General features: G+C 43.7%; 1 protein-coding gene across 2 annotated transcripts in view; it reads right to left on the reverse strand.

Annotated features, from left to right (window-relative positions):
• mmp16a (matrix metallopeptidase 16a (membrane-inserted)) overlaps positions 1-14,358 on the reverse strand; it is a 75,374-nt gene that overhangs the window by 20,022 nt on the left and 40,994 nt on the right. For both annotated transcript variants that reach the window (XM_085764077.1, XM_085764076.1), the window contains 2 exons: positions 7,057-7,218; positions 1,699-1,916 (listed from right to left, as the gene is read on the reverse strand). In XM_085764077.1, the coding sequence (XP_085620203.1) occupies positions 1,699-1,916; positions 7,057-7,218 (380 nt within the window). The remainder of the gene's footprint in view (positions 1-1,698; positions 1,917-7,056; positions 7,219-14,358) is intronic.

Consider the following 14,358-nt stretch of genomic DNA (forward strand, 5'->3'; position numbering starts at 1 on the left):
CAGTGGAGTGATCAGATTTTGGGAAACTTGCCTGAATTACAAACCAAAACAATTCCTTCAGAATAAAACCTTTCAAAGAGAGAGTTATCTGGTGGTTTTTGGCCTTGGGAGCCATGATTTGATTTCAATCAATAAAGCAGGTTAGAGGTAAACAACATCAAACTGATGTTGAGGGACTGGCATTGCTCACACTACCAAAAAAAATCATTGTTTAAAAAAAAAAGAAAAGCGGTGCCAAGACAATTCGCTGGCGCACGGAGATGTGCACGTTTAATGTCAAAACTAATACAATAGATCCGTTGTCGAGCCCGACTGTCCCAGTCTCCCTCACTTCCTCAACTCTTAAAAAGGTTTGCTGCTGGCTGAATGTCCTTTTTGTCTCATCGCTACCTCTGAGCTCTGCAGAAATCTCATGATGCTCATCAGTCCATCACAGCAGACTGCTGCCCTGGGACCAAAGAAGAGGGGACAGGAGCTCCTGCTGCAGACATGTTGTGTATTTAGACCATCATAACATGCAGATATTATTTCCAACACAGTGTGAACTGGGTCTAATTTTAGTTAAATACCTCCACAGGTAGCAGCTCTGGGTCCAGGCCAGGTTTCAGTTTTGTTTTAAAGTCTAAAAAACACAGTGGGCTGAGAGGTGGTGGTGGTGGGGAGGGGGCACAGTCGACAAAAAGGGTTTTTCCCTCGGCTCCACAAGCCTCTTATTTAACCAATGAACACTATCTATTTATATCCCCCACAAAAATACAGTCACACTCACATAAGGCATCAGAGGCGCTCTTTCTGTGGAGAACACAGGACAGCTTTGTGTTGCCCCAAGGTTTTTCTCTGTTCCTTACTGCATGTTGCCAAGGTCTTGTGCTCACAAGCTCAGACCAAGGATAAAGATGCATTAAGGGACATGTGTGCTTTTGCTCTGTGAGGAATGAAAACCAGGCCGAGAGCGTCAGGAGAGAGGGGGAAACTGTGCTTGCACTGTGCACACACGGTGTGGCATTCCTCCTTAATAAAATATCCAGTTTGTCTAAATTCTGTCTACATCAGCCTCAAGTAACCTGGAACAAGCTCCTTTTAGACATAATAACTTCTTTAATTATGCAATAAAATACACAGCTGCTACTTTTAGTCTAATAGAGCAGAGTCCACCACATTCCTACGAGCGACAGGCCTCCGTGCCAAAATGTTCCAGGCAACTTTTTCTACTAAGGTGCACAAAAACTTCAAAAAGAAACGCAACCAAAATCATTCACATTACATCCAAGTAATCTGTTTTTTCCGCACCGTGCACGTCCTGCACCAAAACATGAAGCAGATTAGCAGAAAAGCTCCCACCCTCTGTATACAGTATTTAGGTAATCCTCCAAGCTCTGAAGAAATCCATACACCCATTCGACAGCTATCACTCGCAGCCGCCACAGGGGGGTTTCCAAACCAACAAGCCATTTGCGCCGGACTGAACCAAGGGAGGAGATGTTCTTTTATTGGATTAATTTTGTCAATTAAGTTAAACTCTGCAGCCAGAAATCTCCTCAGGTATATCTCACTGGTTTGGAATACGTTATGAAACTACTCATCCAACCAGGTTTAATGTTGTTTTGAAGGGTTTTAAAGACCGACTGGCTTTCAAGACATCCAAGAAAATGCCCCCCGGGGTTTTTTTTTTTTCTGAATCACAGCCTCTCCTCTCACCTTGAAGACGAACATCTCTCTCCTCAGTATGGCCAAGGTGTTGAAGCCTCCGTCGCAGATGTTGGGTTTAGCGTTGGGATGGGACGGCCTGTCCCCCGGGGGCAGCCTCGGAGGTCGCGTCTGCCTGTCTGGCTTACGGGGATCTGAGGGAGGGTGGGAGCGAGGAGGGGGCGCTGTCGGCAAAGGCTTAGTGGGCTGGGGAATCTTATCAGGAGGCCCTGGAGGAAGGAAAAGAGACAAACATCTCACTGGTTGCGATACAGACTCATACAAACTTCCAGAAATAAATGTCAACACAGCAACAAATGCAGATCAAAGCGAGTGAAATAAATGTGCACAAGCCTGAGCGCTCAGCAGCTGGTTACTCAGTTTGGTCTTTATTTACTGCAGAACCACTGCATCTATTCACCAGGCTTGCAATACATTGTACTCTGCATGCTTTAGCTTTAGAACAGTTGTTATTAAAAAACAAAATGCTATATTTTCTGTCTGTATCCCCACAGGATTACACCACAGAAAATCCAGATTAAAAGCTAACAGGTGTATTACCCAGAATGCAACTATTTCTTCAAAATGATGCAACATCATATGGGGCAAAGCTGTTGATACAATGTAAACTGTAAAATAGCAGCCAAGCAGCCGAAGCCAAGTTTAGCTGTTTCACCTGGAGCTGGAACCAGCGTGGTGAAGGAAGAAGTAAAAAAAAAAAAAAAAGAAAAGGAAGAGATTTGGCAACAAAGAGTTGTAGGAAAAGGAGAAAAAAAGATGTGTGAGACGAAGGAGAAGATAGAAAAACAAGACGAGGCCAAGCAATAAGCAGCGTCTGACTCTGCCAAGAGATGCAGCTCAGCAAAGTATAATTAGATGAATCAAACAGGGAAAAAAATGGAGTAGAAATAAAAAATGTATATTCTGTCGAGATAAAAATAAAATGATTGGTGTTATTTATCATTTATGAATTACATGACAGGAGGGCCAGAGCGGGGGGAGACAGAGAGAGAGTGAGAGAGAGGCTGGGTGAGTGTGTGGGTTGTACATGTGAATAATTGAGCACATGATGACACATGACGAACACACTGTGTAACCGTGAAAACCAGGATGCGAGTTGCCATGTGTTGATCGGGGCCAACAGATGCAGGACGGGATGACTGCAATATGAAAGATGCAAATGTGACAAGCGACAACCTCCGCCCCCCTCCCTCCCCTCCCCGCCTTACTCCACCCTGTCAGTCATGAAACATATCAATGAGTAAACGGCGCCATGTTTAATTAACACCCTAGAAACCTACTGGAAACACCGAGGGGGATTTGATGAGTTATTTAAAGTCACTCGTCATTTAAGTGACGGAGGAGTTGACCAATAAATAAAAAGATAAACCATCAAACTAGTTCATCAACCGACTGACCTCGCACCCACCTAACCACAGCAGCAGTCAGAGGGTCTACACCAGAGTGAGTTAAATCCCCTGAAATTCATCCTGGATTAGTGCAGTAAAGCACTCGGCAGTTATGTAAGACTCACAGTCAGTTGGACATGTAGATAAACATGCACACGTGTATGTACAGAGACATAAACACACACAACAACAGTATGGTAAAGCCCATTAGACACGGTTTGGGGTTGTTCCGTTCCGTCTAATGTTTCTCTGAGGAAGATGGAGATCTTGGTGTGAGTCAGTGGAGCAGCTCAGTGTGAACCACGGTCTATACTGTACATGGATCCAGATTATAATGCTGACATACATCTGGATTGTTTTGTTCTTTGGAGTTGGTTTAAGATCTATCTGGAGCAAAACATGCTTAAGCTTAAACCTGCAACTCAGCAAGAAAAACTAAAAACACAGTGAAGGTTTTTTTCACTGAAGATTTAAAACTGTACATTTACAAAATGATTCCTTGTTACTGTATGTGATTGTGATTGCATGTACTGGCTTCTGGCCTCTGTGACCCTGCATGGACAAGTGGATGGAAGTCATACTATAGAGTTGCATGATGGGATAGTATCTCCCTAACTGAGTTGTTAGAGTGAGGATGCCCAAACCTCTGCAGCTTCTGTTTGGATCACAAAAAGGTTTGACCCCCGACTGACTGACTGACTGACTGACAGAGATCATAGATCCAACCACTGGTCAGCCAAAAGCCATGCAACTTGAGTTTCTGCATCAAAAAGTTTAGTTTAGTTTAGTTTAGTCTAGTTTATTTATTTGCACCATAAAAAATTGGGACAATTACAAAAACAGAAATTAAACAAGAATAGTACTGTAAGTGCGGGAGAGGTTAAAAAGCCTATTCTGTTAAAAAACACCTCCCTAAAAAATATGCAAAAATTCAAAAATAATGTGACAACAACAAAACAGCAAGCAATACAAGTGCCAATTTATAACAAAAAGAGTCCAAATAAAATGATAGGTGTGTATAAATGTGAAATAATTGTGTTTGAGTGGGTGAGCCTGTATAGAAGATAATAATCTAATGATAACTATACTGGAGAAGAAACTATTGGGAATCTTGATTCATCAGGTAAGCTTTCAGACACAAACACACAACCTTGCAACAAATCATGCAAATGCCTGGACAAGTCATCAGTCTTGCTGTGTCTCCTCTCTACAGCGAATGTCAGAGACAGAGGCAGAAAAAGACTCGTCTTCAGTCGCTTGTAACTTTCTCAGTGAGTGATTTACTTTACATTATAGCTGAAATCACAGCACCGTCTTTTCCTTTCATTTATCTCTACATTGATATTGTCAGATGAAGTCAAAGTGACAAAAACAGGATTTTAGCAGCAGCTTGGAAATGGCTTTGGCAGTTTACATTTAGTCTTAATGGGTTGTGTTATTTTCCCCCCAAAAAAACATATAAATGAGAGCAGCTTTGTAGTGAATTCAGCTGTATTGCAATACTGTGTGTGTGAGCCTGGAGAGGAGATGAGCAAACAGATAAAGAGCTCAAACTTATGTGAGGCTAAATGCAAATAAATCACAAAGATGTCAGTTGTTTTCAGTATGTTATTGACCCAACGTAGAGTCATATACTAATTTTGACCTATAGTCTTGTTTCAGTCTGTTCCCTGCAGACCTCCCAGATTTCAAAACCAAGATGTCACCATCCTCCACCAAACTGTTTGTTTTCTCCTCGATGCCTTTTATGCCGTGTGAAAGCCAGACGACTTATTCTCATTAACTGCCTGACCTTTGGTGCATTTGAAGGCTCGGGGTGAGCTTCAGTGCAGTAATGACTGTTTGATGTGAACGGCTTCACGCTGGTTTTCACTCTGGTTTTCACTCTGCTCCAACATAATCACGCACAGTAATGTGTTTTTGTTGCTTATGTAAACAGGAAGTGGGATCTTTTCAAAAGGGTGGGAAGTCATTAAGTTCAAAGCTTTGGAAATTAAAAGAAAAGAGGAAATGATATAAAAATAACTTACATACTATTTGTCCACTTTTATATATCTGTAGACACTTTGTCTTTATCATGTGGAACCGCTGAAACATTTATTAAGCCGTTTTTTTTGTTTTTTTTTACTGTACTGAGGTTAAAACAAAAACAGCACAGCTACATGTCAAGAAGTGTGCCATCCTTTTTCCCACAATTCCTCACACTTGACCCTCAAATTCAGCGTCTCCTACACCACTCTCGCTCTTCACTCCCATTTCTACCTTTACAGAAACACCTTTTCACACCTTTTCCCCCATTCTGATCTCGCCTTTTCCCACCTCCTAATCCATCTGAACCGCGCGGCTCCCACCTTCGTCCCCGTTTAGCTTCCACATCCATCACGCGTGTTGCCACGAGGAAGAGAAGGCAGCTAACAGAGCTTGAAGTGTGAGGAGCTATTTCAGGCTCTCCTGGTTCCTGCGGTAACAATCCCATTCATTTTTCCATTGACACACACAGTTTGTGAGTCACTGAGTGTGGATCAACATGAAACTCTCCTGCTTCATTCATCAGTACAAAGGCTTAACGACTACAGTGCAAAGTATCTGCCTCTTTGATTGAAAAGCTGGAGCTACAGGCTTGAAGACATTAAAAAAAAACAAAAAAAATCTAGGCGGAGTTAACTATAGCCCTGAATCTGAGTCTTTGAACTATAAAACACAAAAGCTGAAATGTGACTGTGGTAAACACTTCGCTGCCATCTCTCGCCCTGCCCTTCAACTCTGGGAGGAGGAAAACACAAAGAGGGATGAAGAGAGATTTGATCGTTTGCCCAGGTCTGTCACTCCCAGAGGGACGTGCCCTGACCATGTAAGCATATGGCAGGTTCTTCTGTGTGTGTGTGTGTGTGTGTGTGTGTGTGCAGCCATTCATGTGACAGGCCAACAGAGTTCAGCTGGTTTACAGCAATAAGGGACAACACTACCACTTAGCACCGAGTTGTTTCCTTACTTGTCTATCTCCTTATAAACTGCGGTCAGGACGACAGACAGAAATGAAAATGATAAATATAAAAATGATTGGTCCCTTCACAACAAACCAAACCACAGTGGAACAATACATCAAACAGCACGAGTCTATTGTCTGCAATCCCAAACTACTAACTCAACTATGGGGGTGTAAAAAAGAAAGGAAGAAAAAAAAAAAAAAAACGAGGCCTGGTCTGTGAATCTGTTCCTGTCAAACCGAATTTCACACTAGTGTCAGACTCAGGCCCAGAGCTGTATCATTTATGAGAAGACAAAGCGCTGAAATTAGCGTCTGTCAATGAGGAAAGTGTTTGTGCTCTGATGAGGAACCTCTGGTCTGTGTGATCTTAAATCTGAGTCTTAACGTTGGGAGGTAGAGGCCATAAACCAGTTATGACATCTAACCACCAGCCTTTCATAAGGCAAAGTCACTTCAGTACAGTCGGTGCTTCAATAATTTAGTACATTTATTTTATTTTAAATCGAATTTTTCCATAATTTCCTTTCAATTTGCTGAGGACACCCTGTTGTCCTCTGCCCCCACTTTGAAAACCACTTCAAACACTCACAAATCATTTTCTGTCATCACTTAAATCACATGTTTTGCAGTAAAAAATTGGGACGCCCTAATACAAAGGGAGTGGCTGAGAAGCGTTAGCATGTTAGCAGTTAGCTCCTGCAGATCACCAGCTGACCAGCGCCGTCACAACATAACAGTCCACATCTATCAGACACAAGTCTCATAGATGTTGTGACAGTGCTAATGCTCCAGCTTCATAAAGCATGCAAACATCTCAATCCAGACAGTTGCATGTCTACGACTGATTAGAGTGAAATGTTTCATAAGCTGTGGCATCATGGTCAGATTTCATTCAGGTTAGAAATGCAGATAACTCAGAGAAATAACTAGATTTATTTTTATGTGCATGTTATTGAAGCCGGGAAGCCGTACCATAAATCTTCTGGATGCCCAGCAGGTCGTCCATGGGCAGCTTAAAGTTGTCAGTGTCCATGTATTGGTAGAACGGAGCCATGATGGCCGTGGGATCGTTGGAGTGTTCGAGGCCAAGAGCGTGGCCGAGCTCGTGGACCGCCACCAGGAACAAATCGTTACCTAGAAACAAGGCAGAGAGAGAAAAAAACAGAGAGAGAGAGAGAGAGAGAGCGGGTCTGTCAGTGCTGGGCTCGACAGGAAATTTGTTTGCAGCATTTTATGTCACTCACAAGCGTTCGAGGGTGAGGTTATGTTCTGTCACCTCGCCCCCTGACAGGTTGCACCTGCTCCGGTTGGCAGTGCCACCGTGGCTCCTTCAAAATAAAAGCCGAAGTCTGGGTGATTTAAAGGGACAACGAGGAGTTTCTATTTGGTTATAAAAAAGTCTCACATTAATGTGGATGAATCTACGCTACCCACACTTGTTAATGGGCCAATTTTCGATAAATATATACTGGGCGAGCCGACCAGCATTACTTTACTTTTGGTTTCGTGGCGAGTCAAGAGAATAACACAGCCAAATGGCCGTTTATGGTCGGAACTACGACGGTATTTGTGATCGTCTTCGAACCTCTGACTTTAATTCTTGATGAATGAAAACATGAGTCCGTCTTGCGCTGGTCAAAGAAATGTACGGTGCGAGCGGAGGCTCATAAACGTAGCCTAGTGTGAAAACGCTTTGCTTTTCCAAAACTCCTCGTTGTCCCTTTAAATACACATCAGCTTTTCTGGTAAAAGTTTCAGCTTGAGCTCATGTTGAGACAATAAAAGACTCCATGTACAGTATGCATCCAATCATATGTGAATGCATGTATGAGCAGGGATAATCCACGATTTATGCACCCAATGAGTGGATTATGGAGAAAGCCTCAGCCCCTGATGGGACGTCTTCTCCAGAAACAAAAACACAAGCTTATACAGTATACTGTGTACAAAACCCTGCTCTCTGTGTGTTGACCTTTTGACTCAGCCAACAACAGCCCATAGCTCCACCCCAGCCCAGCTGTATTAGCCCGAGATATCTGGGATTTAAAGGCACCCATTCAAGATCCTCAACTTACGTCACCGGTGACCAAAACAACAACAACAGAAACCACTCCTCTCCTAACTCCGCTCTGATCTTCCTCCAAGACGATGAATCTGACCCATAGAGAAGCTCATCATCATTTCTCAGAAACACATAAGCAACAATGAGGCTTAGACCGCTGGGTCTCGTGGTGTTTATAATGGCACACTGGCCGTCTGTGGGAAGCCGTTAACCTAATTCCAACGAGACCTCCGCTGCCATGTCTCTAAATGTCACTGCGGGAGAACTGGTCACACACTGTCATAAACAAAAAGCGATGACAAACAGTGATTCCTGATTTGTTTTGCCATTACAAATAAGCAACTATTTCTCAATAGGGGTTTGGAATTGCACTGGTCATGGTGGATCTAAATTTCTATGTCAAAGTTTTCAAGGTCCCTCCCGACCATCTCTCTCACAGTTTTACGTCTCCCTGTTGTTCTTATCACAGTGAGAGACCCGACAGGAATGAAAAAGAGCATCACTTATTCATTGCGATTCCTACTAAAGGGAGGCACTTATCTGCTGCAAATCTGTCACATGAATAACGCATCAGCAGATACAGACGGTGATTCAGATCCCCTCTTAGCAGGTACAGTACGACTTTAGAATTTACCGACCGGGCTACCACTGAGAAATGGCCTAATTGGGACCTTGTGAAGGATATTTGACTGTATAAATGTCAATGAGTCTTTACGGGGTTGATGTAAAGTCCTCCGCTGCACGGTTGTAAAAACATAGACAGACAGATTGCATTAATAACAAGGGTTTTGTGGAAAAAGCTTCACGTTTCAGCTGAATTCTTCCAATGAAAATAGGCGGCTTGTAAAAAAGTTGGGAGAAACACAGAAACTTGAGGCAGAATTTATGCAAGCTTGTAATATTGAACAAGTGTCTGGAGATAGAGTTTATAGCAAATAAAGAGAGGCAGGGAGAAGAAAAGGAGATAAAGAGGAGAGCGGAGCAGCGCAGTGATTTAGGAACCACTTGTGGAAGAAAACGAGGTCACACTCAACACTTCTTCAGGCTGTTTCCTGTGACGTGAAGTAACGATTAAAACATCGGCACATCAGTGTGTGCTGCAATAACTAGTTTACGGACGTGACCATGCATTTAATGTGCAAATGTAATTTTCAGTGTACTGTACATATTTTTAAAAAACGGTGGAGTCTAGTTGTGGTCTCCAGGTCTTTGCAGCTGAACCAGGTCCTGGTGCAGATGCTCTGGTCACATCAGCTCTGTGAGTTAAAGGAAGAACTGTCCCTGTCTTTTTCCATCCTTCAATTCTTGAGTCAGCCTTTCTACCTCCAGGGGCCATTTGAGGTCGGCGTTGTCACTTTGCTTCGGTCGCCGTGGCAGACGGGGACGTCCTCTCGGCCCCTGGGCCACAAACAAAGCTGAGGCAGTGTGCACTGTCTGGCTAATTATCAGCTGGAAGGTATACACGGAGGAGCACACGGGAGATGGTGAAGATTGGAAGGAGAGGGGGAGGGAAACGAGGCAGACAGCGAAGGATGAAAGAGACAAAGAGGTAAAGCGAGGGAAGAGCGTACAGGAGGAGGAAAGACGAGAGATGAAGGCGCGATGGAAAGTTATGAGAGGGAGGGAAAGATGAGTGGGAGACAGAGAATCAAACGTGCAGGTAAATACAGAGATAAGAAAAGGTGAGGTGAAGTGAGGAGAAAGGGCGTTTGGAGCGATAGCTGCGAGAGGGAAAAGTGGAAAAAAAAACGGTACAGGATGATAAAGAGCAGGGGAAAAACTGAGGCGAGGAAAACGATAAGACTCAGGACTATTTGTTATCTTGTAACATGTTCCAATGTACTCGCACTCACAAAAGATGGAGATGATGAATTACACGACTGCAACCTTTGACCTTGGCATTTGTAACATAACCCTCCAGTCGGTAAGACTGCATCAGCCTCAAATACACAGAGAAGAAAAGTTGAAAACAGAAGAAGAATAAGAAGAAGAGGAGGAAGAAGCGCCAAGAGATGAAGAGCATCCAAAAACTTAACAGGCCTCATGTGAGAATTTGATTTTGAAATACTTCACCATGTGGTTATTCATCATCCTGATCTGCTATTCATTGTTTTAGGCAATATTTTATTTTATCATCTATTTAGAGCACAAAATTTACAACCAAAGTAACAAAGGACGTAATCCCAGCACTGTTACATTATTGAAAAGTTTTTGTTTTTTTTTCCTCCATGTTAAGTGGGCGGTGATCACAGTGGCAGCCCGCGGCGGCGGCAGCAGCAGCAGCAGCCTTGCCGACACTCTCCTCAGGATAGGTCAAGGTTGCAGCTAATGAGATAGTGTAGCCGAAAAGGCAAGAAACAAGAGAGGGAAGATGGAGTGGAGAAGGTGGAGGAGGAGAGTCACTGGAGATTTATGATCAGATGTACCTCTCTCTGTCTTTTCCCCCACAGGGGTTGCAGTAAAGTAAACAGGGGTTGTGATTAGAAACCAGAAACCTCTACCCTGCTCTTTCTCCATAATTTACCGGCTCCCTGCACATGCCACCACCACCGCTGCTGCTGCTGCTGAAAGTCTGTCTACTGGCTGGAGGCGCACGTGACATGGGAATACAGGGGTTCAGCCATAAACACACACACACACACACACACACACACACACACACAGATAAACACACACTGGCCCACAAATCAGATACAGGACCCTGGACACGGCTGTTCAATTGCAGTAATAGCTCAGGTTGTCAGCACAGGCCTCCAGGGGCCTGTAACCCTCTCTGCCTCCTTAGTCTTTAACTAAGCGCCCATGGTTCAGTCAGTACAAGCCGTCAGCTGCAGGCCTGGCTGACCAGCAGGCCGTCCGTCCACTTGTTGCCTCCACAATCCGTCAAACCCTTTGCGAGTTTTCCCTCGGCGGCACAAGACAGGGATCATTCTGTTTTTTTCTCTCTGCAGCACGAGGCTTTTGAAATCTCAACATCCCCTGTGACATTAACACTATATCAAGCCCACAAACAAAAGCTATTACAGCGGTCCTATTGTAAAGGAGGACGCGCAGCAGAGATGAACTATTTCTGACTCCTACAGCCTTTCTTCAGGAAAACACAGCTGCTGTTATCTCATCGCCTCTGTTTTGCATCTGAGTGTAAGCAAACATAAGCGCTCTCTTTGTCCCGGCGGACCTCAAATGTTTCCCATTGTTCCAGCTCCCTAAACTCCTCGAGTGGCTGACACGACACTTTTCAGGACAGTGAATGGAGAGAGAGAAAAAAAAAGGCGTTAATTACAAAGTCATTTTCGAGGTTTGGTCTGAAATCACTGTTGCGTCTCGGTGAATTCAAATGTACCTTTCTTCTACGGACAAGAGAGGAATGTTTCAACTCCATCCCCCACAATCCTTCACCTTCAGCTTCACCTTCACCAACTTTGTGAGGACAAACTCCTCAGATTCAGACCCGACACAGCCAGACAGACATATGCTGCTGTATCAGGAAGCCTGCAGTAGCACACACACACATACACACATACAGTACACACAGATAAAAGGGACCTGGATAACATTGACTGGTCTTAATCTAACCTTGCACAGCACAGCTAAACCCAGAACAGTTGAACCTGTCAATTTAGATGCATCGATTTGGTAAATGCTACTGATGTTTGGTGCTACGAACTTCAAACAGACACGCAGCGCATCCCAGGACTGGATCTTTCATGTACTGTACGTATCTGGCAGCCTGTGGCCTCCTGGTCTTAACAAAAGACATTATCTGTCTCTCTCTCTCTATCTACCCCACATGGCATGAGGTCTGTTCCTCTTGTTAAGACCAGCAGCCATTTTATATCACTCAAATTATTCTCCATTATTATCATTTTTGTTAATTTCTGATTTATAATAGTTGTCTGTTATTCATTAACACAGAGACTGGGCAATATGTTATTTAAATTTGTACATTTATTATAATTAATTATATAAAAAGTTCTACTATTTATTCCACAATGGTTGAGCCAGTCCATGTCTTTTCTTTGGCTGTAAATCATTCCTCTATTCTACATGCATGAAGTCAGAAAAAGTAAATATTTGTAACTGATAAATGGTATTGTTTTGAGCTGTAAATGCAAAGGAAGATAGGACTATAGTGCTGTAATCTGCAGTCCCTGACACTGGGAGCAAAACAGTGCAGGAACAGGAAAAACAAAAGGAAATGAGCTGCTATCCACAAGCAGAGGAGAAATTCACAGCGCTGACAATGGATGTTGTTTCTCCGAGCCAGCGTGTCGTCGAAAATCAGCCCGACCTTGACCCTGAAGGAGGCTGGAGATTCAGCTTGTGAAGTGACAAACACGGTCCAGAGAAGCGGCGCACACAGATAGAGAGAGAGAGAGAGTGTGTGAGTCAATGAGAGCTCTGGCTGTGCAGGAGTGTTGTGCTGGATCGGGGCCCAGTGGTTCAGTGCCTGGCTCAGAGGGCCCCGGGCACACGGATCTCTGCTGGCTGTCAAACCAGAGCGACAGAGTGACCATTGTGAAGAAAGCAGCCAAAGTACAATGGCTGCATTCTGCCCACTTGCCTTTCACAGTCCGTCTGCTCCCAAACACACCCTCACGCACGCATGCAGCGAACCGTTTGGTGCACTTCACCGATTCAGTTTACAGGACCAACACCAAGCAAACACAACAATGGAGGGAGTGTTGTTGTTCAGTTTGTTCACCACAACCTCCAGTCCTGTCCAGGCTTATTTACTTCACTTCGTCTTCATCTTCGTAATGATAAAACACAGTTTGCGCGTAGCTAGGCCTGTCACAGTTATTACATGATCGTCACAACAATTTGAGCTGAGAGCAATTATTTTACTGAATAGTTATAATGGTTTCCATTCATAAAAACAGCTGGGTGAAACTAACAGAAATGTCATATTTTCATCACTATTTCCTCGTCGTTTTCCACCGTTTGAGGTTTGAATGGTCCTCTTTTAATGACATCATCACGCTACGCCCCCGTCTTCTTCTTCTTTTTATGCTATGGTTTAATGGCACATGAGTGGAGAATTAGCGCCAAAAACTGTTTACCTCGACGATGTGCTTAATTTCTCATATTTAAACAACCGCATTTAGCATCATGGATTTAGTTGCAAAGCCTAAAGGGAAAACAGAGATGTAATTTTATCTATATACTGTATGTTCTATAGTGTTTAATGCCAATGGCTCTTCTTCTTCATAAGGAATACTATGAGTACAGTATTACTCAACAATGTTTAGGCTAAAGTGGCATAAAATGACCAGAAAAAGACAATGAAATCATTAATCTCAATCATTTGAATGCCAATTAATTGTCAACTAAAATGTCATGATTGGGACAGCCCTATTAATGCCAGGTGGATTCATGCTTCCTTTACATAAGAAACATTAAACCTTATAACTGAACACATACTCCCTATGTGTCGTTTACGTTGAGATGAACGCTAAACAGTGCTTCCACTATAGAAGGCGGCGGCGCCACTCTGAACCGGTCTCCCATGGACTTTCACTTCTCTTGCACTGCCGTCCAAATCACATTTAGTTCCCGTCCGATCTCTGTCCAGTGCCTGATGTAGTAGCTGTCTGTCCCTTTGCCCAGACTAGGCAACATCATTACCGCCTAAAGGGATCGAGGGGTAGAGATTTGTTATTGAGCCCCAACTGGCGTGACTGCATGACACCCCAAAACTGACTGGTGATGAAAAATACTATAATGACCAGTGGGAACGTTGATTACATCACTGTTAGCATGGATATGACCTGCGTTAATCAAACCCTCACCCTGCAGGTCTGGAGTCGGTACCATGCACTGCCCCACTGAGGTTCTTCATCTTCTCCTCTCTGCTGTTGCACTCGCTCTCCTCCCTCATTTATATTTCCATCCCTCCTCTCTCTGCCCTCGCTTCAGGCTGTTGACACTGGTTGAGCAACACTTGTGCTGTTGGATCTATTACACTAAATTCTCACAAGCTTGTCAGAGAACAAAGCCGCAGCTGATGGGAACAACATATGTACACTGAAGTAATTATTTATTTACAGAGCCTGCTACAGACTGAAATTCTGTGAGGAACGGTGCCAGGGATCCAAATATTGGCCGTTTCTGTGGACTCAAGGTAAACAAACAGGCAGAAAGGAGGAAAAATCGCTGCCAAGGAAAGGACATCCTTTATTCTTGTCATGTTTATCTCTGTGTAGCACCTG

The sequence above is a fragment of the Trachurus japonicus genome, chromosome 20 (assembly GCF_045865225.1).
Source record: "Trachurus japonicus isolate A0001 chromosome 20, Traja_1.0".
NCBI classification, from domain to species: domain Eukaryota; kingdom Metazoa; phylum Chordata; class Actinopteri; order Carangiformes; family Carangidae; genus Trachurus; species Trachurus japonicus.